The sequence below is a fragment of the Camelus ferus genome, chromosome 9, assembly GCF_009834535.1.
Source record: "Camelus ferus isolate YT-003-E chromosome 9, BCGSAC_Cfer_1.0, whole genome shotgun sequence".
Lineage (NCBI taxonomy): Eukaryota > Metazoa > Chordata > Mammalia > Artiodactyla > Camelidae > Camelus > Camelus ferus.
In genome coordinates, this window is record NC_045704.1 from 18,765,950 (window position 1) to 18,791,791 (window position 25,842).

At 51.6% G+C, this 25,842-nt stretch overlaps 4 protein-coding genes across 5 annotated transcripts in view; 1 reads left to right on the top strand and 3 right to left on the bottom strand.

The window, feature by feature from the left end:
- Positions 1-9,024: 9,024 nt before the first annotated feature.
- Positions 9,025-10,530, top strand: SYCN (syncollin). Its single transcript, XM_014567976.2, has 2 exons — positions 9,025-9,451; positions 10,366-10,530. The coding sequence occupies exons 1-2, from the start codon at positions 9,051-9,053 to the stop codon at positions 10,373-10,375; spliced, it is 411 nt and encodes a 136-aa protein (XP_014423462.1). The 5' UTR covers positions 9,025-9,050; the 3' UTR covers positions 10,376-10,530.
- An 842-nt stretch (positions 10,531-11,372) lies between these two features.
- Positions 11,373-14,870, bottom strand: NCCRP1 (NCCRP1, F-box associated domain containing). The gene is made up of 6 exons (XM_032486062.1): positions 14,343-14,870; positions 13,698-13,760; positions 13,561-13,612; positions 12,807-12,902; positions 12,107-12,245; positions 11,373-11,973 (listed from the first exon to the last, which is right to left on the bottom strand). Exons 1-6 carry the CDS (start codon positions 14,791-14,793, stop codon positions 11,833-11,835), a joined length of 942 nt encoding a protein of 313 aa, XP_032341953.1. The 5' UTR covers positions 14,794-14,870; the 3' UTR covers positions 11,373-11,832.
- Positions 14,871-20,585: 5,715 nt separating this feature from the next.
- Positions 20,586-21,569, bottom strand: LOC116665702 (ferritin light chain-like). Its single transcript, XM_032486063.1, is given in 2 exon segments — positions 20,586-21,298; positions 21,301-21,569. Coding segments are annotated over 2 exon segments (720 nt in total). The 5' UTR covers positions 21,467-21,569; the 3' UTR covers positions 20,586-20,744.
- Positions 21,570-24,660: 3,091 nt separating this feature from the next.
- PAK4 (p21 (RAC1) activated kinase 4) overlaps positions 24,661-25,842 on the bottom strand; it is a 42,624-nt gene continuing 41,442 nt past the window's right edge. For both annotated transcript variants that reach the window (XM_032486060.1, XM_032486061.1), the window contains exon 10: positions 24,661-25,623. In XM_032486060.1, the coding sequence (XP_032341951.1) occupies positions 25,468-25,623 (156 nt within the window). In that variant the 3' untranslated portion in view covers positions 24,661-25,467. The remainder of the gene's footprint in view (positions 25,624-25,842) is intronic.

Below are 25,842 nucleotides of genomic sequence, written 5' to 3' on the forward strand. Positions count from 1 at the left end.
GGGTCCCCAGATCACACGTAGCTATTTTGCAGGTGAAATGTAACTAGTGGGAGCCAAGCTGTGCTCTAAGTATAAAATATCCTCCAGAATTTAATGCCTTTTAATTTTTCTTATTTTATTTTTTCAGATGGTGCCTGCCAAGTTTCTCCACTGTGCAGTTTCTAGTTTTCTCTTTGTAATAAACAAGGATGTGGAGAGTCTTTGTAACCATGTTAATTCCTGTGACTTCTCAAACTCTGACCCAGTCTTTTTAGCATCTATTGATGGCTTTGCCTTCCTGGAACATTATGACAGCCACCCCGTAGTAAGCCTCTACCTTCATCCATCTTTCTACATTCCTTAGCAGACATTCTACTCTTAAGAGGAGGTTTCCTCCCCTCCCTCATGTGTACTTACCAATGGATTTATATCAATATGGACTCATGAATTCTTTTTTTTTCAATGGATTGTAATTCTTTACTATCATTTACTGTGATGCTCAGTTTGTCCCAGATGAGGCCAGTGAGAACCCTTTCCAGAGAGCTCATGTCCTTTTGATGTATTTCCCTCATTTTTGGGTACTTCTTCACCTTCTGGAATCAGATTTCCAGGCTCATTTTGTAATTTTCCTGTCCCTTCTCTATAACCAGCTATTTCTCCATAGAGCTGTGATTCTTTTTAGTGGAGAACAGTATTTGGAAACCAAGATTTGGGTGCTAGGTGGGCTGATTGCTGCAAGGATCTCATTGCCTCTACCCTCTCAGTGGACAGAGCTTGAGAATAGATGTTTGTATGTATAGAATTTTTATTTTCTGTAAAAAAGTAAAATTGCATTAATAATTTGTATATTGATTGTAAGTCAAAATGATATTTGGATCTATTATGTAAAATAAAGCTTAGAGATACTGGGAGTTTGTTTCCAGACCACCATAATAACTGGAGTATCAACAAATTGAGTCACACAATTTTTTGGTTTCTCAGTGCATGTCTAAGTTACGTTAACACTCTACCACAGTCTATTAAGTGTGAAATAGCATTATATTTTAAAAAGTACATAACTTAATTAAAAAATAGGTTATTATTAAAAATAAAAATAAATCAATTATTGTTTTTTTTTCCCCTTAAGGGAGGCACTGGGGATGGAACCCAGGACGTCGTGCATGCCAAGCATGCACTCTCCCACTGAGCTATACTCCCAGCCCCCCAAAATAGGTTATTGTTAAAAAATACTAACCATCATCAGAGCCTTCAGCAAGTCATTATCTTTTTGCTGGTAGACAGTTTGAAATATTGCAAGAATCACCAGATTATGACCCAGAGACATAAGGTGAGTGATTGCCGTTGAAAAAATGACACTGGTGAGACCTACTCAAGACAGGGTTGACACAACCCTTCAATTTGCATAATAAGTGATATCTGTGATGTGCACTAAGGCACAATAAAATGAAGTGTGCTTGTATTTAAAATTAATTTCGTATATTTTTAAAACTTTTAAAAGGTGGCTACCAGAAATGTAAAAACTATATATGTGGTTCACATAATATTTATATTGAATAGTGCTGGTTTAGACAGCGTGATGTCATAGAGAATCTAGGCTCTTTCCCTCTGGCTGCTCCTCCATTCTCAATGTATCAGTATTCTCTCCTTGTAAGAGCGTAAGATGGCTGCTTCAGCTCCAGCCATCACACAATCACACAATTTTCAACAAAGCAGGAGTGGCAGAGACTCCAGCTAGTTGTCTCTGTACCTATTCTAAACATGCATCTTGGCCATCCTAAGTAACTGTGGGCTGCTTCTGAACCTCCTTTCTGGTGGGAATGGAAATACTGCATTCGCCTGATCGAGGGCTGCATCTCACATATCAAGGCTGTGTTAATCCTCTCTGGAAGACATACCCTGTCCAGCAGAGCAGCTGCAATTTAGGCTATTACTTGGTTAAGTTCACACATCTACCATCATCTACCAGGATCCAGATGGTTTTTGAAAGGGTCAGATGGGTGAATTAAATGAGAATATGATACAAACAACCACTCTGGCATCCTTCATGTCTTTGTGAATGGCACTAATCTCTGCCATCACCCTTGGGATGTGATGATTTAAAAAAAAATTATGATGGCCAGGATGGGAAGGGGCCAGTTCATGGGCCAGAGCTGAGTCAGGACTCCATTCATTATCTGCCTCCATAATGTTGTCCCCCTCCCCCCACTCCCCCACTGCCTCTAACCGAAGGGCGAGAATGGCTCTCTGTGTCCTCAGCATCAACATTAATTCAGATCCTGTGTCCAACAGTTACCAAAGGTCCGAGTTTTCTCCTTTTGCCAGTGTGCTGTTAACCAAGGAAATTGCCACTGGCACCAGTCTGCCCATTAAATGTTCTACAACAGGGTCTCTGAGGAGAAAAGCTCTAATTTGTAGCATTTGAAAATTTCTGTGGTGCTAACACAACCACCATGGCTGATATCAAGCTGCCAACATGATGTCACTGAGCACGGAGTTTGGAAGAGATGCGTAACAGAACATTACATAGTATTTCTATATAGATGTAATACACAATGTTTTACTTTCATGGGGCTGTCATAACAAAGTACTTCACCTGAGTGATGTGGAACAACAGAAATTGATTGTCTCACAGTTCTGAAGGCTAGAAGTCCAAAGTCAAGGTGTCAGCAGGGCCCTGCAGGTTTTCCTCTGAAACCTGTAGGGGAGAATCTTTCCTTGCCTCTCCCAGTTTCCCGTGTTTGCCAGGGGTCCTTGGTATTTCATGAATGCATCACTCCAGCCTCTCCCTCACTTGTCACTCCACTGGCTTCTCCTTCTGTGTCTCTCCCGCTGTGGGTCTTCTCTCTATACGGACCCCAGTGATACTGGATTAGGGCCGCCTTAATGACCTCATCTTAAGTAATTCCATCTGCAATGATCCTGTTTCCAAATAAGGTCACATCTTCAGTCCTGGGGGTTAGGACTTCACGATATCTTTTTGGGTGGACACAACTCAACTCAGAAATAATCTCCAGAGCATAGATAATATAAAAAGGGGTAAAACGATCAGGAAGTGATTGATGAGTATTTGACTTTTGGTTTAATATAATTTTTAATTGTAAGTTTATATAATTTTAAATTGTAATGGCTTTATTTAACAGTCAACTTACAAAATTCCTGCAAATTGAACACTCAGTTAAGGCAAGTCCGGTGCAAGCCAGCTCCAGCTCGCCCTGGGTCACTGGGAAAGGATGTGGGAAATCGCTAATAACACACTGGCAGCGGCATTACAGCTCCGTCCTCATAGGGACCTGGCCTCCCCTGAAGTCTGGGATTTGAAAATTGACTCTGATCTGGAAACCGGGTAAGGGACCATGATTTTCTATGAGAGTGTCTGCCCTTAGCCTCCAGAGCATTCACCCTCAATTTCTTTTGATTACGTAAATGAAGACATGTTCTTCTTGACTGCTATATATCTTGCCTCTTGGAGACTTGTGTTTTACTAACCATTTCCATCGCTCTGTGGGCGTCGGGTCCACTGGCTGCTGATCCAGCCTTGCCCCTCATTGCAATGACTGTGTCCAGCTTGCTTCTGAAGTTTGTGTCACCACCTTGCTTCTATGATTTAGGGATCTTACCACCACCATCGTTATCAGGGAGACCAGTTTGTAAAAACTTACCCCGCCCCAACCAGCCCAGGCCCATGGAGGGAGCCACCTCTGACTTCCCTGAAGATGCTGGTTCACTCTTGCTGGGACGCTAGGGATGCACCTCTTTCATCCCGGAAAACAATGTCATTCATGCAGCACCTGCCATGGACCATGCAGCCTGTACGTGACTGTGGCCCTCTGAGTGTGTGTGGATGGTCACGGGGAGAGGGAAGAGAAGGAGAGGGAAAGAATATGAAAGAAAGAATGAATGAGGAGTGAAAGGCTCATTAAGGATGTTTTCAGCTATAAGCAATGGAATATTTCATTGTAAGTGACTTAAACACCACAAGCAATCATTACACCAAGTAATAAGATATCCAAAGGAGGCTTTTTGGCTGGATCAAATCAGTGGGACAATGGCTCTATCATGGACCTAGGGTCTGTATCTGTGAAGATTCTTAGGGATGTGGGTCAAACTTGTGTTTGTGGTTCATTCACTCAACCCTCCCGTGGTTCTAAACCTGGGATGACTATTGTCAGGGTAGAGATTGGCTGGGAGAGATTTGTCACCAAAAAGTCATTAAGTTCTACTGTGGGCATTGTTCTATGTAGACAATTATATCATCTGCATATAATTTTATTTCTTCTCTTCTGATCTCTGTAACCTCTAAAAATCATAATACAATAAAATAAAAAGAAAGGAAATGTTCCTTACAAGCCTCAACACTAGAAGAGGTAACTAGCTTTTGTGTGTATTGTCTCCACTTCACACAAGAGGACACGGAAGGTCACGGAGGTTGAGCGAGTTCCCGGGTTCGCGAAGCACGTAAGTGGCAGAGTGGGGATTTGAACCCGGGCCCCAGCACGCCCCAGCCCGCGACAGGAATCTCTGTGCTTTGGCGCCACCTTGCGAGTGCGCCCAGCCTCCCCCGACCCGGCAGGCGCACGCGAAACCTTCCGCGCCCCGGGGTGAGTAGGCTTTCCACTGCCCACCTGCCGGGGCTCTCGAGCCCAAGCTGCTGCAGCCCTCGGGAATTTCGGACTTTGCTTCTGCCACAAGCTTCCTTCCGAAATGTCATTTGGATTTTTCTTCCAGCTTCAACCATCCCGTGTTCCCCGACCTCTTCCCGGCCCCCAGGGCCTGGCTCACTTCTGAATTCCCGCCACGCCCTCCTGGTGGCAGGTTGCCAGTTTGGAGCTGTCTTCTTGCTGCATCTGTCTCAGCTGGGTGTGTCACCCTTACTCAATGGCCCCCAGCAGCCTGACATCACCTGGGAGCTGGCTGGAAATGGCGGACCCGAAATCCTACTCCAGACCTGCTGAACTGGGATCTGCATCTTAACAGGACCCTCCCCGCCCCACCTCACCCTCAAGTAATTTGCAGCCCAGTGAAGGTTGGGTAGCTCTGGCCTAGACCACAAAGGGGTCGTGGGACCCAGGGAGCCTTACAGATAGGCACCTCACCTGGGGCAGGTGTAGCTAAGAAAATGGTCTTCAGCCACGTCTTGAAGTTAGATGATGACTGACTTTTTGTCTGTTTTGGGGAAGATTCAAGTTCATTTCCAGCATTTGGGTACCAGGCACTGTCTTACGCCGCTGCATCTGGGATCCCCAGAGATACTCCGTTTTCTATTGCTAATGGAATTTTGTTTAATAATTTGTTTGGAAATCTATGTAAAATAAACTTTATAGGAGCTGAGCAAATTGAGGTATCAATATAGAAATTCTAGATGTAATAAACAACCAGTGACATATGAAGTGTTAGGAGACCAAAGCCCTAACCCAGTGGTTCTCAAACTCCAGCATCAAGTTACCAAGAGAACGTTTAAAACTCAAGACTGTTGAGGAGGGGCAGGCAGAGGTTGGAAGGGTAGAGCTCAGTGGTAGAGCGCATGAACGTGGTCCTGGGTTCAATCCCCAGTACCTCCATTAAAAAAAAAAAAACAAAACCTAATTACTCCCCTCAAAAAACATTAAAAAAAAAGGATTATATAGAAATGATCCCAGTCAGTGACCTATTCTTACAGAAGTGTAATGCATTCCCATGATCTAGTGTGAACTTAAGTGCTGATGTGATTTTCCTGTATTTATGCAGCAGATTTAGTATTTTCTTTTTTAAAAAATTTTTGAAAATGGAGGTACTGGAGATTGAACCCAGGACCTTGTGCATGCTAAGCTTGTGCTCTACCCCTGAGCTATACCCTTCCACCAGACTTAGCATTTTCGTTTAACTTATGTGTCACCTATCATGTTATTTATGTTTTGGTTCCACCCTTATTGAGACAAAAACTTCCAGTGACAATTTCACATGTATACCAATCTCCTTTTTTATGGTCTAATGAAAAATGTCAAATCAAGGTGTGACATCTAAAAAGAGGGTTTTTTTCCTATTATATGAATCAAAATATATTGGTGGATTTTTTTTTATAAGCCTGCTGTTCTTCCCACTGTAGTCCTAGAGTCCTTTATAACTCTTTTCACATTGTGTTCGAATTGTTGGTTTACCTTCTGACTTTCTCAAAGGTTCATGGGTTCCTCAAGGACATTCTTCCATTTGAAGAAAAAAAAAGTGTAATAAGGAGATGTTTATTTTTCTACTATTTGTCCAGTTTGTCTTATTAACAGTGAGGAAATTGTTTCTGGATGAAGATGCCTGGTGAGTGCTCATGTGGGCATGTTAGATGTGGGCATGGGGGTTTGTGATTTGAAATTTCATGGAGTGTAGGGGGGTAGTGGTTGAGGGGTGGGAGCTTGTTGGTGGCTGTGGGTGTGTGATTCTACAGGGAGTGGGGCATTGTCTGGGACTGTGTTTCTCTGGGACACAAGCATGTGTCTACATTCAATATGTGTAGCCCTCTAGGATCCACCAGTGAGAATCAGTGATCATCAGTGGCTGACTGCGTGAAGGAGTGTCCCTACCCCCCTGCCCATGTGTCTGTCCCAGGGTTGGGGATGCAGTGCCCATGTCCTGGGTCTCCATGGGTTCTCTCTGACGCTGGCTGTGTGCTCTGGCCCCATGGGTCCTGTGTTCCTGTCCATGGTCTGCCTCTCTGTCGAGGTCTCCTCACTATCCCATGTCGCTCTCCATGTCAGAAACTCATGGCCTTCCTGGGTGGCTGGGGTTCTAGGTGACTGTGTCCATCCCTGAGTCCAGATGCCCTTGCACAGCTGGGACAGTGGGAACTCTGTGCCCCTGAGGTTAAGGAGGCCAGCTGGGAAGTTAGCGGCTGGAGATTAGATTTCAAAAGGTCACGAGAGGAAAGGAGGGAGAAGGATCCAGGTCTGGTCTGAGGCAGGCCCAGGTCAGGGTCTAGGGTCTCGGAGCCATTATAAGAATAGTCTTAATAGGGTGGGGGGGTATAGGTCAGTGGTAGAGCGTGTGCTTGGCACGCACGAGGTTCTGGGTTCAATCCCCAGTCCCTCTGTAAAGGGGGAAAAGAAAGTATTAAGAACAGTCCTAGTAATTCCTGCTTATTGAGCACATACTGGACTTCATGCTTTATATTCATATTGTTTTTATATTATATTTATACTGTTATTTATAAATATATTTATACGGTTGCATTTATTCAATATCACACATGCAGTATTTATATTATATTTATAAGTCACAATTATGTGAATGGTTCCTAATATTCTATTAGTTATAAATGCCTTGATACAGTAATTTTCTATTATCCTTTTCTATTTTGATGATCATTTTCTAGTATTCCCTTGAAGGTAGGAGGAAAAGCTCAGAGAGGTGAGTTCACTTGCCCAAGGGCATTCAGCAAGGTGACAGAGTCAAAATGTGAACCTAGTTTCAAGTGTTCCCAGCCTTTGGCTCTTAACCTCTTAACCTTACCCTGGCCAAGGCGGAAGATGGCATCTGGGGGCCCAGGAGGGATCAGGGTCAGCTGAGTGGCCGTGGTCAAGAGCAGATGTGTTGTTCTGGTTTACGTTTATTGAGCCCTTATTGTGTGCCAGGCACTGCACTAAGGGCTCTCGTAATAATAATATGGCAGATGCTTGTATGGCGCTAAGCAAGGGCCCTATTCTCAGCACGGTTATGTGGATTAATTCATACTCCTTACACCAGCGTTCTGAGGTGGATACCCTCGTTGTCTCCATGAGGCCCTAAGATGGAATCCTGTGCAAAAGCTTGTGGAGGAGCTGGGATCTGGCTCCAGACAGCCTGGCTCCACAGGCTATTCCTTTAGCCCCCATACTTTCTACTATCCCTTGTAATCTTCACAACAATCCTACAGTGTAGGAAGAAAATTCGCCCATTTTACAGATGAGGAAACTGAGGCCCAGACTTGGACTCACCCAGGGAGCCACAGACTTGAACCACTGTCTGTCTGATCAGCTCACCCACACTTTTGACCCTATGCTCATCTGGCAGGAGGCCAGGAACTCCAAAAAGTCTCTAAAGGGCCTTGGTCACACAACCAGATGCCGGGGGCCCTGTATCTCCCTGGGGTCCCAGCCTCCCTAACATTCCTGTACAGCTGCTTAATTTTGCCTTAGACTTGTGTCACTGCTGCCTGCTGATTAGTAAGCACTCATTGTACAAGAATTGTCTGTTTTCACCCAATGAGGATTTTGTTTGTTCTTTGTTGCTATTACAAAAAGTTTAAGTTTTATACAGCTCAATAGGATCTTTATTTATTTTATAGATTCAAGTTATCCAAACTTAGTTAAGAAAATCTCCTGGCTCCTTGGGATTGGGAATAAGGGGGTGGCAGTTTCCTCTTTCCTCAGTCTCTCCCTCTTTGGCTTGTCCTTGGAAGAGGGGATCTTGATATCTTGTCAATTTGTAAGCCCTCTTTATATATTATAGCTACTAATTCTACATGGCCCCAAGTGCTGCAAATTTTTCCCCAAGCTTTTTGTACCTTGCAATGGTTTTTGTTATGCAAATATGTCTATCAACATCTCGACCTTGGTCTGGATCTCCTGCTTCGGGGGAGGTGGGAACGGGGTCTCCCTCCCCATCTCCTCCCCTCCTCTCCCTTCCCCGCCAGGGTCTCTCTCTCCTTATCTCCAGCTTTTCCTTTCCCAAGGTCCTGCGTCTGGGTAGGAGACCTGCCCAGCCTGGGAGCCCAGCCCCCCTCCCCCTCTCCCCTCGCTGGGTCTCTCCTCGTTTGGAAGGGGGTTGTTTCATTCCTTGTCAATTTTCAAGGGCTCTTCCTACCTAGAGCTATTAACCCTATGCTACCCTTTGTATTGCAAGTCACTGGTCCTGCTATTTGCCACATAAAATTTAAGCTGCTAATTTTCTACAAATAAGTCTGTCTTGTATTCTTCGGTCTGGGTTTTTGACCTACTTCAGGACGGTCTCCCTGTTCCTGGGAGAGGGGCGCCCTCCCCTTCCCTCCCCAAGTCCTTATCTCGCAGCTTCTCCTTTCCCACGGATCAGATGCATAAAAGGACATGGGGGCGTCGCTTCGCAGTGTCACCATGTCCCCGCTGTGCCCACTGCTGCTGGCCCTGGCCCTGGCCCTGGCGGCCGTCCCCGGTGTCCGAGGCGCCTGCCCGGTGCCCGCCGACCTCAAGAGCGCCAACGGGACGCGCACGTGCGCCAAGCTCTACGACAAGAGCGACCCCTACTACGAGAACTGCTGCGGCGGCGCCGAGCTGGCGTTGCAGCCGGGCGCCGACCTGCCCTACCTGCCCTCTGACTGGACGAACGTCATCTCTTCGCTCGTGGTGGGCCAGCGCTGCGAGCTCACCGTGTGGTCCATTCGCGGCAAGGCCGGCAAGAAGCGCAAGTTCTCGGCCGGCACCTACCCGCGCCTGGAAGAGTACCGCCGCGGCATCTTCGGGGACTGGTCCAACGCCATCTCCGCGCTCTACTGCAGGTGCGCGCCCGCGCCCGTCCAGACCCCGCCCCGCCAGTGTCTCCTAGTCCGCACATCTGCTTCCCCAGCTCCCAACCCAGCACCGGGGCTCCAGACCGCCCCCCCTCGCCCCGCCCCCTGAAACTTTGACCCAAATTGGGCATCCTTAGAACCAGTCCTGGAGATCCCCCTTCTCCTCACCCCAACCCCCACCTCCCCCCAAGCCCATGCCCCTTGGATCTCCCAGACCCAACTCTGAGATTCCCAGACTCAGAAGCTGACCCAACCTTCCTGCCTCCATTGCCCCCTCCAACCTTCCTGAATCCCCCACCTGCCTACCGCCTACTGGCAGCTGCACTTTCCAGGGAGTGCAGACTAACTCCGGAGTCCCCAAGTCTAGCTCACCCTGAAGCCCCCAGAACCAAAACCAGTTCTTCCCCACCCTCTAAGTCATCAGATCCCAGAGCTCTCAGACCTGACTCTGAAACTCCCAGATTCTACATTTGACCCAGAACTCAAGACCCCAGACCTAAGTCTAGGAATATCCTATCTAGCCTTCATGCTCCACCCACCTAGGCCTTCTAGTGCAACCATGGCTGTGGCCGGGAAACCAGTTCCAGAGCCCCTGTGAAGGTTCTGAAGCCCCCAGACCCAACTTTGGAGGCCCCTGAACCCACCCTGGACTCACATATCCACGCTCACAGACTTCGCGGCCCTAGATCTAGCCAGAATGCCCTCTAAAACCACCCCCAGCTGCCCCTCTATCCCCAAGAGCTCCAGGAGCCCCCAGCCCCAAACTCCCAGGCCAGGATGCCTAGGTCCTGAACTTCGAGCCCAGCTCCAGCTCCCCACCTCTTCTCAGGCTTAGAACTCTCCACACTTTAAGGCTCTGAGCCCTTGGCATCCCGTAGTAATCATTTTTGATTCTGTTGCAGATGCAACTGATACCTTAGAGGTCTGTCACCTCCATCCTCCACAAATTGCTGAGGCCCTCACTTGGCCTTGTCTGTGGGATCTGCTGAAGTCCCCAAGATCCAAGAGAAGAGAGCTTTCTGCTTGCCCCCACCCTGCCTTCCTTGTAATACAGCCCTTGTAAGTCATCCGGTCTGCTGTCTACTGTGCTCGGGACCCGAGTCCACATGAACACGGGGTGGGATGGTGAGGAGAACATGGTGGTGAGGCCTGGGTCAGCTCATGCCAGGGACATGGGTCCTGACATGGATTTAGGTGCGTGCACACCCCCCCACCACAGGACACGTGTGACATGCAGATTGTTAAACGTCAAAATGCTTCCCACACTTTTGGTGGACGGCCCTTCTCTGAAAGCTTCCCGGTTTTTCAGGCCTGCCCGGGACCTCTGGACTCCCTCCGAATTCATGCATGGGACAGAAGGAGGCCTTCAAGGACCCTACCCTAGGCTAGGGCCAGGGTCTGTTTTGTGATTTTGCCACTGCCCAGGACTTATGGGTTGTTAAATACTTTCAATGCCCCCCTCCCCAACACCTGGAGACCACTTTAGTTCAAATTTGCATCTTTCTGCAAATTTGACTTTTCAACCTATTTTCCCCTACTTCTCCCAAGGGTAATAAGGGCCCTTGATGGATATCTGGGTTTGGGAGGAGGTAGAGAAGGAACTAGAGAAAAGAAATGAGGGGTCTTGGAGATAAGAGAGGTAGGGGCACAACTCTAGGGGGCTGACAGCTGGGGTTGGAAGGAGGAAGGGAATTGGGGGAGATTCTGAGAGTTAAGAGATATGGCAGAAGAGGTAAGCAGAGATGCTTGGAGGCTGTATATTGGGGATAAGTGAAGAAATCAGAGGTCAAGGGAGGTGTAAAAGGTTCAGGGGTTGTGAGAGGCTGGAGGATCAAGGATTAGAGGATATACAAGTGGGAAATGAACTCAGTCAAGTTCTAAGGAGCAAACAGCAAGGAAATAGTCAGCATCCTTGGGCACGTGTATTTATTCATTTCAGCCAACAAAGATTTATTGAACCCCTACCATCCATCAAGCACTGGAAGAAGTGCCACTGCCCTTGTGGCACTCAGGGAGGGCAGAGAAAATGCCAGAGAGTCAGACATTCAAAGATGTGTGGAGATGTCAAATGAGAAACCAAGGGCCAGGCAGGATTAAGGGGTGTAGGAGGTAGTAAGTGATCCTGGAGCAGCTGACGGGTCATGAGGGTATCAAGGGAGCAGGGAGGTGCTAAGGGAACATGGTGGTGCTTCAGGGACAAGGAGGTGCTAAGGGTTAGGGACTTCTAAGGGCCATGGAGCTGCTGTGGGGTCAGGGAGATGCTAAGAGGCCAGAAGTGATAAGGGGACAGAGAGATGCTAACGGCTCAGGGAGGTGTCAAGGGGTGTATGGGTGAGACAAGGGGTCAGCACGGGCCCGGAGTTAGCCCGTCACTCCCTGAACTGTACAGACACGGAGGAGTCGGTCACCCTTGTCCGCCGCAGCCCACCATGCTCCAGCCGGTTCTTGGACTTGTGCAGGAAATGGACAAAGCGCACGCCGGGGCCATACTGGCGGAACACGTGGGACACCTGTGGCAGCCCCGGGGTCAGGAAGAAGTCCTTATTAGGGACCCAGAAATCCTGCTCTCCTCCCTCCTCCCTCTGCGAGGTCTTGGGACACGACCACTTGGGTACGGGTGGTGGCCGCAGTAGGGAGCCTCACCTGGACCCAGCGGCCGGGGGGGCCTCTTCCAGATGTCCGGGGGGCCACATGGTGCTGTGCAATGACTGTGCGGCGGTCAGCTGCCAGCAGCCAGACGTGCAGCTCATACACACACACGTCCAGCCGGCTGTCCTCATACCTGGGGGTGGGGGCCAGGCCTTCAGCTGCCACCACTGCCCCAAGCTCCCAGCTTCAACCCCTGGCTCTGTCACCATTCAACACACACTCACTGGCATCCACTCTGTGCACTGGGGATGGGTGGTGCTGGCCACACAGCAGTGACCACGACAGCCCCCTGCCCTGCCTTCATGGGATTCATGGTCCAGTGGGGGAGGCAGACATGTCACCAGGCAGTGACAACCAGGAATGGACAGGGCTGGGATGGGGGACATCCGGGGCACTGGAACATAATGCATCTGACCCAGTTTGGCAGTGGTCAGGGAAGGCTTCCTGGTGGAGCCATGTGCACCGACTCCTAAAGGAGAGGGAGGAATTTGTTTCTAGAAAAGAGGGTGGCCAGGATCCAGGGAAGAAGGAACAGCCTCTGGGCTGGCATGTTTGAACAACTGAGAATCAGAGAGAAGGGGCCAGAGAGGTGGGCAGGGCTGGATCCTGCAGCGGCAGGACAGGGAGAGGCTTGCCCTTTGAGGAGACCCCGTGTGCCACCTGGCTGGTCAGGCTGGCTGGGAGAGGCACGTACCAGTCCATGACCGTGATGTGTGGCTGTTCATCATCTAACAGCTCCTCCCACAAGCCCTCGGCCAGAAGGTCCACACACTGCTGCTTCACAGTCCAGCTGTGAGAGAGGGCATGAAGGAGGTGAGGTCTGTCACTTGCTGGGATTCTCAGGCATCCCCCAGGTTGGCCTGGCCCCCAGAATCAGGACACCCTGATCATGGCAGGCATCCTGACATCGAAGTGATGTCAAGGGCACCCACATAGAGGCCCTGAGCCCTCACTCAGCACCTCGCAGACTCAGTTCCCACAAGCTCCTCTGAGGGTGATGCATTCTGAACCCCGGGCTGCAGATGGGGAAACTGGAAACCGAGGCTCACTAAGGGAAGTAATTTGCCAAGATTAAGAAGAAAAGAAATGGCAGAGCTGGGAACCCAACCCTGGGATGCATAACTCTGAGCCCCTGAGTCACTCCATCTCACCCCCTGTGCAGAAGCAGGGCCTGGTTTAATCGAGAACAGCTGGTGGCCTGGCTGAGCCTCCACCTCCCACAGAAAGGCTGAGCGCAGAAACAGTATTAGCTGCTATTTATTGACCACCTACTATGTGCAAGCTAGTCCTGGTCAGATCCTTTGCCATATGTTCTCTCTTATGACGAACTCTGTTTACAGAGCAGGAGACTGGGGCCCAGAGAGTCAAAGAGGGTTACTCCAGGTCCCACAGCAAGGAAGGCGAGAGCAGGGAGTCACACTCAGACCACATGGGTCCTGGCCACTCACCTGAGGTTCTGCTGGAGATTCTCAGTCCTAATGTGCCACCCACGGAAATTGCCTGGCGGGTGGAGAAGTGGAGGATTAGAATGCACCTGTTCTCCAGGACCACCCCCTCCCCACCTGGCCAGCCACCAATAGCTTACCCAGGGCCTCCAGGGGCTTCTGGGTGGGACCAGTAGGGGGCGCTGGCTCGTAGATGTTGATGCCTGAAATGTACAGGGAAGTGGAGCCTCAGGCGAGCTGAGGCTGCCCACCTTCCTCATGCTCCCCACTCCCTGCCCCCAGGGCTCCGCTGGAAGGACGGGAATCAGTGCCACGCCTGCCAGGCCAGACCAGCCTGGCAGGGATGAGTGAGTCAGGGCCCTGAGAGAGCCCTGGGAAGGTCCTGGGGACAGAGGGACAATGCTGGGAACGGGAGGGCTTTGCCATGAGACAGAGAAAGGCACCAAGAGAAAGAGGCAGAATATGAGCGGAGGGAGGGGGAGAGAGATACAGGGTGGGACAAAGAGACACCGGGAGAGACAGACAGACATGACACACAAAGAGATAGAGATGGAGATGCAGGTGGGACAGAGAGACGCAAGGAGACAACTGCACAATGAGAGAAAAGAGACAGAGAATGATGTAGAGGAATAAAGAGTTGCAGACAGACGCAGAGACAGACGGAGAGACAGAAGAGAGCGGCGGAAAGCAGAGACACAGGGTCAGAGTGAGCGAGTCTAGGGGAAGAAGACGGGGACGCGGCGGCCTTCGGGCGGCTCCAGCCCGGCCGGGCCGCCATCCCGCACCTTCGGGGTTGGGCGAGCGCAGCAGGTTGCGGTAGAGCGGCCGCCGCAGGAAGAGCAGCTTCCAGGTGAGGCGAGGGGGCAGTTCCAGGCTCCCGCCCGGCGGCGCCCACTCCTGCAGCAGCAGCTGCCGCGCGGAGGCCTCGGTCGGCGGCTCTGGCGCGAGGAGCTCGGGGGCCTCGGGGGCCGCGGGCGACCGCGGCGACGGGGGCGAGGGCGGCGAGGGCGGCGACGGCGGCTCCTGGGGGCTTGCGGGCTGGTCGGCCTCCATCCCGCCACCGAGCGCCTGTCCGTCCTGCACCTTCTCCATCTGTCGGGTCTGGGCGACTGTCCCGGCTCCTCTGCAGGGGCAGAGCGCGGGGTTACCCGGGGCGGGAGAGGGCGGGGTACCTCGGCTGACATTTAAGTGAGGGGTGTGTTGAGGGGAGGATCTGAGCCCCTGGCCCTCCTCCATCAGACCCAGGAGTCCGGGTCCCAGCCCCTCCTCCCAAAATGCAGAAGTCCAGGTCCCAGCCCGGTTCCGTATCCCAGGCCTCCTGCCCCCATTTCCCCAGGGCCAGCTGAGGACCCAGCCCTGGGAGAGGGGTGTGACAAAGGCGCTAATGCCAGGGCTCCGGCTCACTAATGAGGCCCATCCACCTCGTTAAGATCCCGCATGGCAGGATTAGAGGCTAATTAATGAAACCCCCTCTTCCTCCCCATCCTGCCGGCACTCAGCTAGGCGGTGAGGGGTGGGGGTGGGGAGGGAGGGGAGGTCCTGCTTCTGCTACTTCCTCCTCTGCCCTGCCCTAGGACACAACCTTGGGTCCCTGATATTTCCTTTTCTGGAAACGTAATGGGGGTGGGGGGCGGAGGACTCAAAGAGACCCAGAGCCAGCGATGAGGAGTCACAGAGATGGGAGACCCCAGGGAGACACTGAGGGAGAAGCAGCAACCCCACCTGGGTATCAGGGTGCGTTGCTCCCCTCCCTGGGGCTGGAGCAGGCGGCACAGGCTGCCAAAGCCTCCGCCCTCAGAGGTCACAGGGAATTGGGAGTGAGGGCTGGAGCGATGTTGGGGGCAGGAGGTCAGGGTGCGGAGGAAGTGGGATGGCGGAGGAACCTGCAGGGCCAGATGCCCACGGCCACATCCTGCCCAATCCTCATCCCACACCTGGGCCAGGTAAGCACAGGCGCAGAGTTCCATACGGACGACCAGTAACATGCACCACAGTGAGCGCTTTCTGCTTGCTAGGTGCTGTTCTAAGTATTAGAAGTTCATTTCATCCTCTCATAAGGGTAAGGTCGTACGTGCTACTATTATGGACATTTTATGGGTAAAGGAAAGGTAATAGAGAAGTATGTGTGGAGCTACACGCCGGCCCGATATGCTCCAGCACCCTTCTTGCCTGCACACCAACCCTGAGTGGGGAGCTATTGCTATGCCCATTTCACAGATGAGGAAATAGAGTTCCCTCTCACAGGCCCATACCACCCCAGATAACCCCATTTACTTCCAAGGGCCCTTCATGCCCCAGATTCCCACAAGATGCTGAGAAACACGTGTTACAGACACTCAGAGTTGAGCTCACACCCGAATGACAATTCTCATGTAATTAAGGGCTGCCTGTGTGCCAGGCATTGTTCTAAGTTCTTTACGTGGAGTCATTAATTCAATTTCCACATCCTCCCTAGGAAACAGATACTCTTGTTAAACCCATTTGGCAGGTAGGAAACTGAGGCCCAGAGAGGTCTAGTAACTCACTCAACAAATCGGTGTACCCTTGGTAGCTTAAACAACAGAAATGTATTCTCTCACGGTTCTGGAGATCAAGAGTCTGAAATCAAGTTGGCAGGCACCCTCCAGAGTTAAGAGAGAATCCTTCCCTGCCTCTCTCAGCTCCTGGTGGTGGCCAGTGTTCTTTGGCTTGTGGTCACATCCCTCCAATCTCAGCCTTCCTGTTCAAATGCCTCCTTCTCTCTCAGATTTCCCTCTGTCTCACTCTTTTAAGGACACTTGTCCTTGAATTTAGGGCCCATCAGGGTTACCTAGGATAATCATTTCATCTCAAGGTCCCCAACCTAAATATAACTACAAAGACCCTTTTTCCTAATACAATAGCATGCACAGGTTCTGGGGATTAGGATGTGGCCGTATCTTTTGAGGGGGACCACCTACCAACCCATAGTGGGCAAGGGTGCCTCAAACGGTAGGACCAAAACTTGTAGAGGCAGGAGCGTCTGGCTCAGTGGTTCTCATATTTGTGTGTTGGAATCCTCTGGAGGGCTTATTGAATGCAGGCTGCTGGGCACACACCCCAGTGCCCACCCCAAGCTTCTGATTTGGTAGTTCTGCGGGGGAGGGGGGGGACCGAGAGGTGATGCTGATGCTGCTGGAATGGGACCCCACACTAAGAATCACTGTCCTAGTGACGGGGAGCACAAGGCTGCCTGAGCTCAACAGTCCTCACCCTCTCCCTTTGTGTCCTCAGGCAAAGGACTTTCCTTCTCTCCAAGCCTTAGTGTCCCATCTATAAGATGGGATATCTCTTCCCCACCATACTACTTGAGATGGCCCATGCCTTCCTCCTCACCCACTGTGAGTCCCATATTTTTGCTGGTCCTTGACCCTCCAACTGCCTACCTCAGGACCTTTGCACATGCTGTCTCTTCTGCCTAAAAGGCCTTCCACTCCATGCCTCCATAGATACCTTCATCTCCATTCAAATGTCACCTCTTCAGAAGGCACACCCCTTCTTGCTTTATTCTACCTGATTCTTCCCTACTGGTTCATAGAAGGCAGCTGGGCCCTCCCTTGCCAAGGTCAATTCCTGCCCCCCCACCCCCATCCCCCGTCTTCTTTATCACCACACCCAGTTCTTTCTTTCTTGAACTTAGTGTGATTTGTGAATACCTCTAAGTATGTGAGTATGTTCACTTGGTCATGACCTATGTCACCCGGTGAGAATGTCAGCTTCACCAGGGCAGGGCCTTGGGTGGGTTTGTTTATTGTTTGTCCCCAGCTCAGGGCTGACACAGACTGGTCGCTCTGTTTGTTGAGCAAGGAGGGCAAGAAGGCCGGGCCCTGAACAGGAGGATGAGGCTCTGTCCAGCCCAGGAACCACATCCAACCTGCCCAAGTCTAGCTCCCACAGCTCCTGTTGCAAAACTAGATCACCCCCAGGAGCATCTGTGCATCCCAGGGCCCAATCCTGCTGGTACAGAGAGAGAAAGGCAGGGGTCCAGGAGGGCAGGCACCGGGGCCTGGAGGGGAAGATGGTGGTTTCTCCGCCAGGGCTGCAGGGGATGGAAATCCTAGCCAGGTCAGGAGAGGGTTGAGGGTGGGAAAAATTTGTGCTAGGTTGGGTACCGCATCCCCCAGATAGAAACCACTGGGCTGAGGCAGGGATGTGTGTTGAGCCAGATTCATCCTGTAGGGGGCAACAGAGAGGCAGGGATGAACTAGGGTAGAACCAGGGAAATGAAGACAGGACAAAGGGAGAAGAGGAGGAGGTGGGAAGGTGTAGAGATGAAGACAGCTATCTAGGCAGAGAATTGAAGATAAAGACAGACAGAAGGAAAGAGAGGCAGAGAGATCTGGAGAGGCTGAAGCATAGAGACAGACAAAAAGAGAGACGCTTATGGAGACTGGGGTGGAGTTGACTAGTTCCAGGGAGGGAGGGTCAGGGGCCAGAAGGCATTACCTGCGGCAGAGGCAAGGTGACAGTCCAGGGGCAGGTGGGGGAGGACGCAAGGCATATGCACACCAAATAAATTTGCCCAGCACCAAATGGAAAGTGCATGAAGATCTCTCTTGGGGCATTGTTTAGAACAGCAAGTAACCACGGGGTTCCTGAACATCCATCATTTCAGGCTGTTTCAATAAATCATGGCTCATGTGCACCGTAGAATACCACCCAGTCATTAGCAGAAGTGAGGTTGCTTTTATGTACCAGCTGGGACCCACCTCCTCTACCAGAATGCACTATTAGATAGCAAAAGGCGAGGTGTAGAAGGATGTGTCCATTATGTTAACATTTGCACAAAGTAGAACATATATGAATATATGCACGTAGGTAGTTCCTGGTCTGTGCATACATTTCTGGAAGGAGACACAAGAAACTTGTATCAGTGGCTGCCCCTGGGGAGGGGACTGGGAGTCTGGGAGTGGGGAGGGAGGGAGGTTGACTTTGCAATTTATTCCTTTTGGGAGCCTTTACAGTTGGTACCATGGGCTTTGGTTACCTGTTCAAATATTAAATAAGATTAAATGATTGAAAGAGAGAGAGAAAGTTGGGAATAAAGGTGGACGGAAGAGATGGGGCAGGAAGAAAGTGAGAGAGAGTTTAACTCTGTTTAACCCAGTGGTCCCCAAACTTCTGCTGATGCCTTTGATCATCTGGGGAAAGGCTCTGAGCTGTCCCCACCTCCGCAAACCACAGGCCAGGACACTATTTGCTGCCCCATCTTGTCCCCCAACCTCAATACAGCTCAGTCTTCTCTAGGAGTGACTGTCTTTCTTCTGGAGTCCCTTTTTGGGGGTCTGGCCTAGTTGCTGTGACTGGTAGCCCCAAAAGACAGGGTTGACACTTTCCTGCTCAGACCAGGGGTCCCTCAGGTGTGGTATTGAGGGGAGCCCTGCCCAGTCTTCAGGAGGCTGTGGCGTGATGACGAAGAGGAAAGACTTCCAGGCCAAGTGCCTGGCTTCAAACCCTGCCTCTTTCTTCCTGTGTGACCTCAGGCTGGTGACTTCATGTCTCTGGTCCTTAATCTCCCAGCTGTAAATTGGGACAAGGAAGGTACAGCCCTCAGAGGGCTGCTAGGAGGGTAGCGTTGGTTTCCTGGGCTGCCATATTGAATTGCCACAAATGTGGTGGCTTAAAACAGCAAGAATGTCTTCTCTTGTCGTTCTGGAAGCTGGAGCCTGAAATCAAGGTGTCAACAGGGACTTGCTCCCTCGGGAGCTTTAGGGGGAGAAGACTTCCTGGCCTCTTCCAGCTTTTGGTGGCTGCCCATGTGGCTTAGCTCATGGCCACGGCGCTGTAATCTCTGCATGTCTTCACCTGGCCTTCTCTGGGTGTCTCAAATCTCCCTCTGCTTTTCTCTTCTAAGGACACTTGTCACTGGATTTAGGTCCCACCCAGATAAGCCAGGATGGTCTCATCTCAAGATCCTTGATCACATCTGCAAATACTCCTTTTCCAAATAAGGTCACATCCATAGGTTCCACAGGGACATATCTGATTTTTTGGTGGGGGGGAAGGGGACACTCTTCAATCCACTACAGGGTTAAATGAGGTAATACCAGGAGCTCAGCAAAGCACCAGAGGCGGTAAGGCTTTGATAAATGTTAACTACTACCTTGATTTTCCTTGGCCCACGTGATACTATGTTTGAATTAGTTGCCTGCCTTTAAGATTCAAGAGCTCTCACATGAAAATGGGGATTTCTTGAGGAAAGTCAGAACATTTGGCATCATTGGACCAAACTCCCACAAGGCCACAGAGCCCTGAGAAGTGACTGACCCTGAGAGGGGCGTGTGTGCGACCACCTCCCACCCCCCTACCCCCACCGATGTCACCTGCCTGGCCCTCCTGGACCGGGTCTGTCCTGCTCGCTGTTGCAGTCCCACCATCCAGCCCAAAGCCTGGCTCTAAAAGCCAGTGAGGGACCTGAGATTTCAAGCCTGGCCCTCGTAAGCCGTGAGACCCTGAGCGAGGCCCTTTCCCTCCGTGGACTTCAGTCTCCACATCTGTGAAATGAGGGAAGATGTGAGATGATTCCCTGGGCCCTTCTCATGGGACATTGGCTGGAGGCAGGCATGAGGTTTGATGCTAACAATGACTTACTGAGGCAAACTGCCATTCTCCCATTCCCCATCCTGGCTGCGGGTTAGAATCACCTGGATAATTCTCATTTTAGATACCTGTGGCCAGGCCCCAGTCCACACCAAAGGGGGTTGCGATTTGCTTATATAACAGACCTTCAGCATGGCCTTCAGGCCTTTATTTCTCCCAAGACCACTCTTTCATTCATCCTTCCCTATGAGCACACTCGGTCCCTGGCTCCCAACGGCTGCACAGGAGCCCCTTGCTGGTGCTCTCAGCTCTGGCAGAAACACTGCTGTGGTGAATATCCTTGTGCTCGCCCTGTCTTGGTCCAGAGGGAGAGTTTCTTTGGGAAGTCACCCAAGAGCGGAATTATCGGGAGATACGCATGCGCAGTACTTCGGTTGACGAAGGCCGACTTTCTAATTTTTACTAGGTTCGCCGTGTTAAAAATGACAGCTCATTGTTGAATTTGCTTTTCTCTGATCACTGATGAGCTTAAGCACCTGAGCATATTCCTATTGGCCTTTTGGATTTTTTTTCTTTCTGTAAATTGCCTGTTTATATCCTCTGCCCATTTTTCTGTTAGGGTTGCTCTTTTACCCGTTAAATTTTTTTTTTTTTTTTTTTTTTTTTTTTGCTGTTGCAAAAAGCTTTATTGTTACTATGTGGTCCAAGGGTTGGGAGAGGGCTCCAGGATGGTTAAAAAGCTGCCTGGTGACCGCAGAGAGAGGCTTCAGGCAGAAGCGCTGACACCAGAGGGGCTCCACAAAGGCCGCGGGGTTGCAGAGGCTCCTAGTCGTGCTTGAGGTGAGCCTTTGGGAGAGATACTCGCCCAGCTCAGCCTGGGGACCAGCCAGCCTGTGGAGGTGAGTCAGGTGGTCGCCCATCTTCTTGATGAGTTTCACCTCTTCATCCAGGAAGTGGCTCTCCCAGAAGTCACAGAGGTGTGGGTCTGGGTGGGTGGAACCCAGGGCATGCAGATCCAAAAGGGCCTGGTTCAGGTTCTTCTCCAGGACAATAGCAGCTTCCATAGCGTCCTGGTTTTTACCCCACTCATCTTGAGATGGCTTCTGCACGTTCTGAAAGAGGCTGCGGCCACCACACTGGTTTTGCATTTTCAAGAGATGCTCAGCACCCTCGCGCTTCTCCTAGCCAATTCACGGAAAAAGTGGCCCACGCCGTCCAGAGCCACATCATCGCAGCAGAAATAGAAACCCAGAGAGAGGCAGGTGTAGGAGGCCCACAGATGCATGTTGACCAGGTGGTTGACGGCAGCCTCCAACTCGGTGGAATAATTCTGATGAATCTGGGAGCTCATGGTTGATTGGTAATGAGTTAAGCTCACAAAATGGTGTTGGCTGGTCCCCGAGGCTGAGGATAGCAGAGTGGCTGCTTCTGAAGGTTTCAACTAGAAAAAAGGTTGAAGGGTGGTCGGAGGCTGGAGCAAGGGGCGTCCCTGAGTCTGTTCTGTCCAAACACTGTTGAAGCAAGAGACGATCCGCAGGATCACCGAGCACACTGCCTAAAGAAATATCTTGAAGGTGTTAGGCTTTGTAAACATCTTCTCCCATTCTGAAACCTATTCCATTTCCCGCAATGTCCTTCCTTGAACAAAAACTTAAATTTTTGATAAAATCAAATTGATTATTTTTCTTTAATGTGTTCCTTTGGGGCTTTAAGAAGACCTTCTCTGCCCCTAGGTCATCGAGTATTTTCCTCTATCAACTTTATAATTTACCTTTCATGGTGATGTTTAATCTGGCTAGAGAAGCACTGTCCAACAGAACTGAGATAATAGAAATTTTTCATATCTCTACTGCCCTGAACTGGGTTCCCTTTTGTTGTATTCAGTAGGGAGTCAGTTTTTACTTCAAAGAATGAACCAATTTCCTCAACACTATTATCAAACAATCTATTTCCCCCCATCAGTTTGCTCCTGTATACACTTGGGTCTGCCTCTGGGTTCTCTGGGGTGAAGCCTGACAAATCTAGTGAAGAGTAGGGATGGAAGGTCACAATTCTGCAGTAACAGTTTTAGTTAGACACACAGCCGCCCAGAATAAAGACTACATTTCCCAACCTGCCTTGCTGCCAGGCGTGGCTGCGTGACTAAGCTCAGGCCAAAGGGGCAATGGTGAAACCTCTGGGTCATGTCCTTAAAGGGAAGTGGAGTGCCCCGCTCTTCACGTAGGAGAGGCAACAACCCTAGGATGGAGGAGCCCAAGAGGGAAGGGGTCTAGGACCTTGCTGACCCAACAGGGCTGGATCCCATACTCCTTGGCCTTTTTACACAATTGTAGCTCTCAGTGGTTCTCAAACTTGAGTGGCATCAGAACCCCTGGGAGGGATTGTTCAAATACAAGACTGCTGGCCCCACCCAGAGTCACTGATTCAGCCTGGGGTGGGGCCTAGGAATTCACATTTCCAGTAAGTTCCCAGGGAGGCTGCTGGTCTGGGAACCGCACTTTGAGAACCACCGGTCTGACTTGTTTCAATCACTCATTTTGGGTCTCTGTAAACACGTCTCATCTATGGGTGAATACATCTCTGACTCCCCCTCCTGGGCATCTGCAGTTCAGACCACCACCTACAGCACCTGCTGCAGCGCAGGTTAACACTCACTCCGCCCAGAGGGGGCGCCACATCTGGTCAATAACCAACCCCTGGACAAAGGGAGTCCTCCAGGCTGCTTGGCTGTGGGCAGATGTCTGCTGCTGCTCTGCCACACTTGCCCTTCTAGGAGCCCCCTGTTCTGTAGAGGCTGGAAGCCTGAAAACCCTCTTGGTCTGACTCCCTTGCCAGTGGGAATCAGTAAGGTACCCGCGGTAGGAGGCACGGGAGTGGGAGCAGAGGGCTGGGAAGCGGGGAGAGCCACCCTGCTCCAGCCATGGCGGAGACTTGAACAGACCTCAGGGTTCAGGTGGTGCCACTGACCCTTTTGTTCCTCCAGCCCCCGGGAGGTGGCGGCCTCCTGCCAGGGCTGGGTCACTAGCCCTCTGGCTCCCCTAGACTTCCCAGGGCCTTGGTAACCAACCCCTTGTATTAACCTCCCCCATCCCCCAGGGAAAACGACTAGAGGGGCGACTGCTACCCTGGAACCCCGTCTGTGTGGGTGGCAGCAGCTGGAGGGAGGCAAGGGGTCTGGAGATGCCCTCATGCCACCCAAAACTATTCTTGAAACTGCAGGCTCCGTGGAGCCAGACAGACCTGCCCCCACCACGTAATGAGGCGGGCAGGTGCTTCCTGTCCCTGAGCCTAGAGCTGCTCTCAGTGCCCCGGGGCTGTGAGCGGAGACTCTGCGATGTTCTCTCCTCCACCAGCCTTACCTGGCTCTGGACTCGTGGGCATACCAGCCTCCTAAATGAGCCAGGCAGCCATCCTCTTTGTCTATTTTCTGGAACAACTTGTACAAGGTGGGAATTACCTGATCCATCCGTCTGGTAGAACTCATTTGTAAACGCATTCAAGCTCGAAGCTTTCTGTGTTGGGGTGGGGGGATGAATTTCGGTCTTTTCTTCTGTTCTATTTCTCCTTACGCCAGTTTTGGCTTGTTTTTTTCCCAGAGACGTACCCCCTTCACCCAGGCCTCAAACACACTCATCATCTATAGCAACAGCTGCCCGCACTGGTGTTTAAGTCTCTGTAATCAGCTATCCAGCTCATGCATGGACTTGGCCAGGCTGTCATGGAAACAGCGCCCAATCCTGGGGGACTCAGGGCCTGTGGAGGTGTGCCGTCGGGGCGGGTGCTGACAGTGGAGACGGGACTAAGCCCTTTCAACACACTTCCCGCCCACAAACCAGGCTGAGGTCCCTGACACTGGGGAGGGCTCTGGGGAGAGGGATTTGCTCCTTGCTCTCCCAGTGTCCCCAGGAGGCCGCTGCTGCCCTTGACACCTCTCAGGGTCCTGGGGAGGATGCACTCAAAGTTCACACTGGCCTGGGGCAGTCACTGCCCAGAGCGCAGCAGCAGCGCTGTCACCTGTCAGCCGGACTCCTTTCTCCATTATCCTAGTCACTGAGAGCCAGGCTCAGCTCAGCCCCCAGGGCCCAGCCAGGAGGGAAGTTCTCGGCCAGTGGACTATCTCTGAAGCCCCAGCGCTATGTCCATCTGCCTTAGCCAATCCCCCAAAGCTCACCTGCCTGCTGACCAATTTCTTAACGTCAACTCACCAAGAATCAGTTCCTGTGCACTGAACACACTCCAGGTGACCTTTAAAATAAGCCTCCAGCAAATCATAGATTCAGCAAACTGGTCACCGTGGAATGTGGATTAGTAAACTGGCTGCTTCCAGGCCGAAGGGGTGTCAACCCTGCCGCCACGATGGGGAGCGTTACGGGCTGCTTGGACCTGAACTCCCACCCGCTCACAGCCACAGCCCTGGCCCCGGCTGGCCTGGAATCCCAGGGCTAGCCAGGCCTTCCTTTCCCAACTCCAGAGCCTGTTCCCATCCACACCCGCCCCCCAGATGGTCTGGACAGGGAGGGGCCTCTACACACACCGCACACACACAAAACAAGAAAATGTTTTAATTGTAAAACTAACTTGAGGGAGGGGAGGGCAGGGCTGCGCCGAGGGGCCAGGAACCTGATTCTTCAAGCAGTGGCTCTGTCCCTGGTGCCACCCTGTGGGACAGAGACCATCTGTCCCCAGATGGGGGCTAGAGTGTTATAAAATGACAATATAAATAGACTTCTAGAAAAGAGGAGGCTGTCCAGGTGCAGTAGTCATGTTCTGCAGAGGCTGGGGGTGGGTAGGACGCCCTGACCCCTGCTCCCCACCAGCCACATAAAGGGGTGCGGGGCGACGGGAAAAGGCCACTCTTCAGACATTCATGATCGACCCCCCGTAGTGGCTCGGGGGGGAGGGGCTGTGTGTCAGGCGAGGTCTCAGAGACACCCACTTGCAGGCTGGAGGACAGAGGCGCTGGCCCTTCCACACGTGTGCACGCACACACACACACACACACCTTTTGTAGTGTTGTCTCTACCCCCAGTGGCCCCCAATGCAGAGTTCCAGTGATGGGAGGGCTGCCTGTCCTTCCTAGAGACAGGAAAACACAGGGGCTGGCCTGTCCCGGAGGGTGGGGGCAGGGGTCCTGGGAGCCTTACTTGCTCCCACAAGTCCCTGTGTTTTTTTAAAAGTCACAAAATCAAAACCGGAGTTCAGTAGTAGGGTCCCACACACTCCCCAGCAAGGAGGGCAGGGCCACACGGAGTGTCTCCCAGGCTGGGAGGAGCAGGGCCAGCTCCCCACTGGCCTCTGGCAGGGCAGGGGTGACCCAAAGGGCTCTTTGGTTCAGGGATGGGGCACTGGGCCTCATCTGGTGCGGTTCTGGCGCATGAGGGGCACGATGCTGGCGGGTGGGCCTGCTTTGGCCAGGAACGGGTGCTTGAGCAGCTCAGCCGCCGTGGCCCGCTGTGCCGGGTCACGCACCAGCAGGCGGTCCAGGAAGCCCTTCAGGGACGGCGACACCTGTCGAGAGGCAAGGGAGAGGGTCAGGGGTCTGAGTGCCAGTTCCACTGCTCACTCGCTGTGGGGCCTCAGTTTCCTCTTCTGTCAAATGGGCTGACAACATCTAATACTCAGGGATGGACGCAGGCAAAGAGGGCCCAGGTGTCTGGAACTTGGCCCCAGGGGCTCATTTCCAACCCATTTTTGAGGTTTGGCAAGGAGCCGGACCCTGGAGGCACC

Excerpts from the sequence above, each read along its gene's own strand:
- SYCN (XM_014567976.2), top strand. The coding sequence starts at position 9,051 with ATGTCCCCGCTGTGCCCACTGCTGCTGGCCCTGGCCCTGGCCCTGGCG.
- NCCRP1 (XM_032486062.1), bottom strand. The coding sequence starts at position 14,793 with ATGGAGGAGGGCCAGGGGCTCAGATCCTCCCCTCAACACACCCCTCAC. Across the intron at positions 13,761-14,342 it reads GCGCTCGCCCAACCCCGAAG|GCATCAACATCTACGAGCCA; the intron begins GTGCGGGATGGC and ends TGTACATTTCAG. Across the intron at positions 12,246-12,806 it reads CACATCACGGTCATGGACTG|GTATGAGGACAGCCGGCTGG; the intron begins GTACGTGCCTCT and ends CCCCACCCCCAG.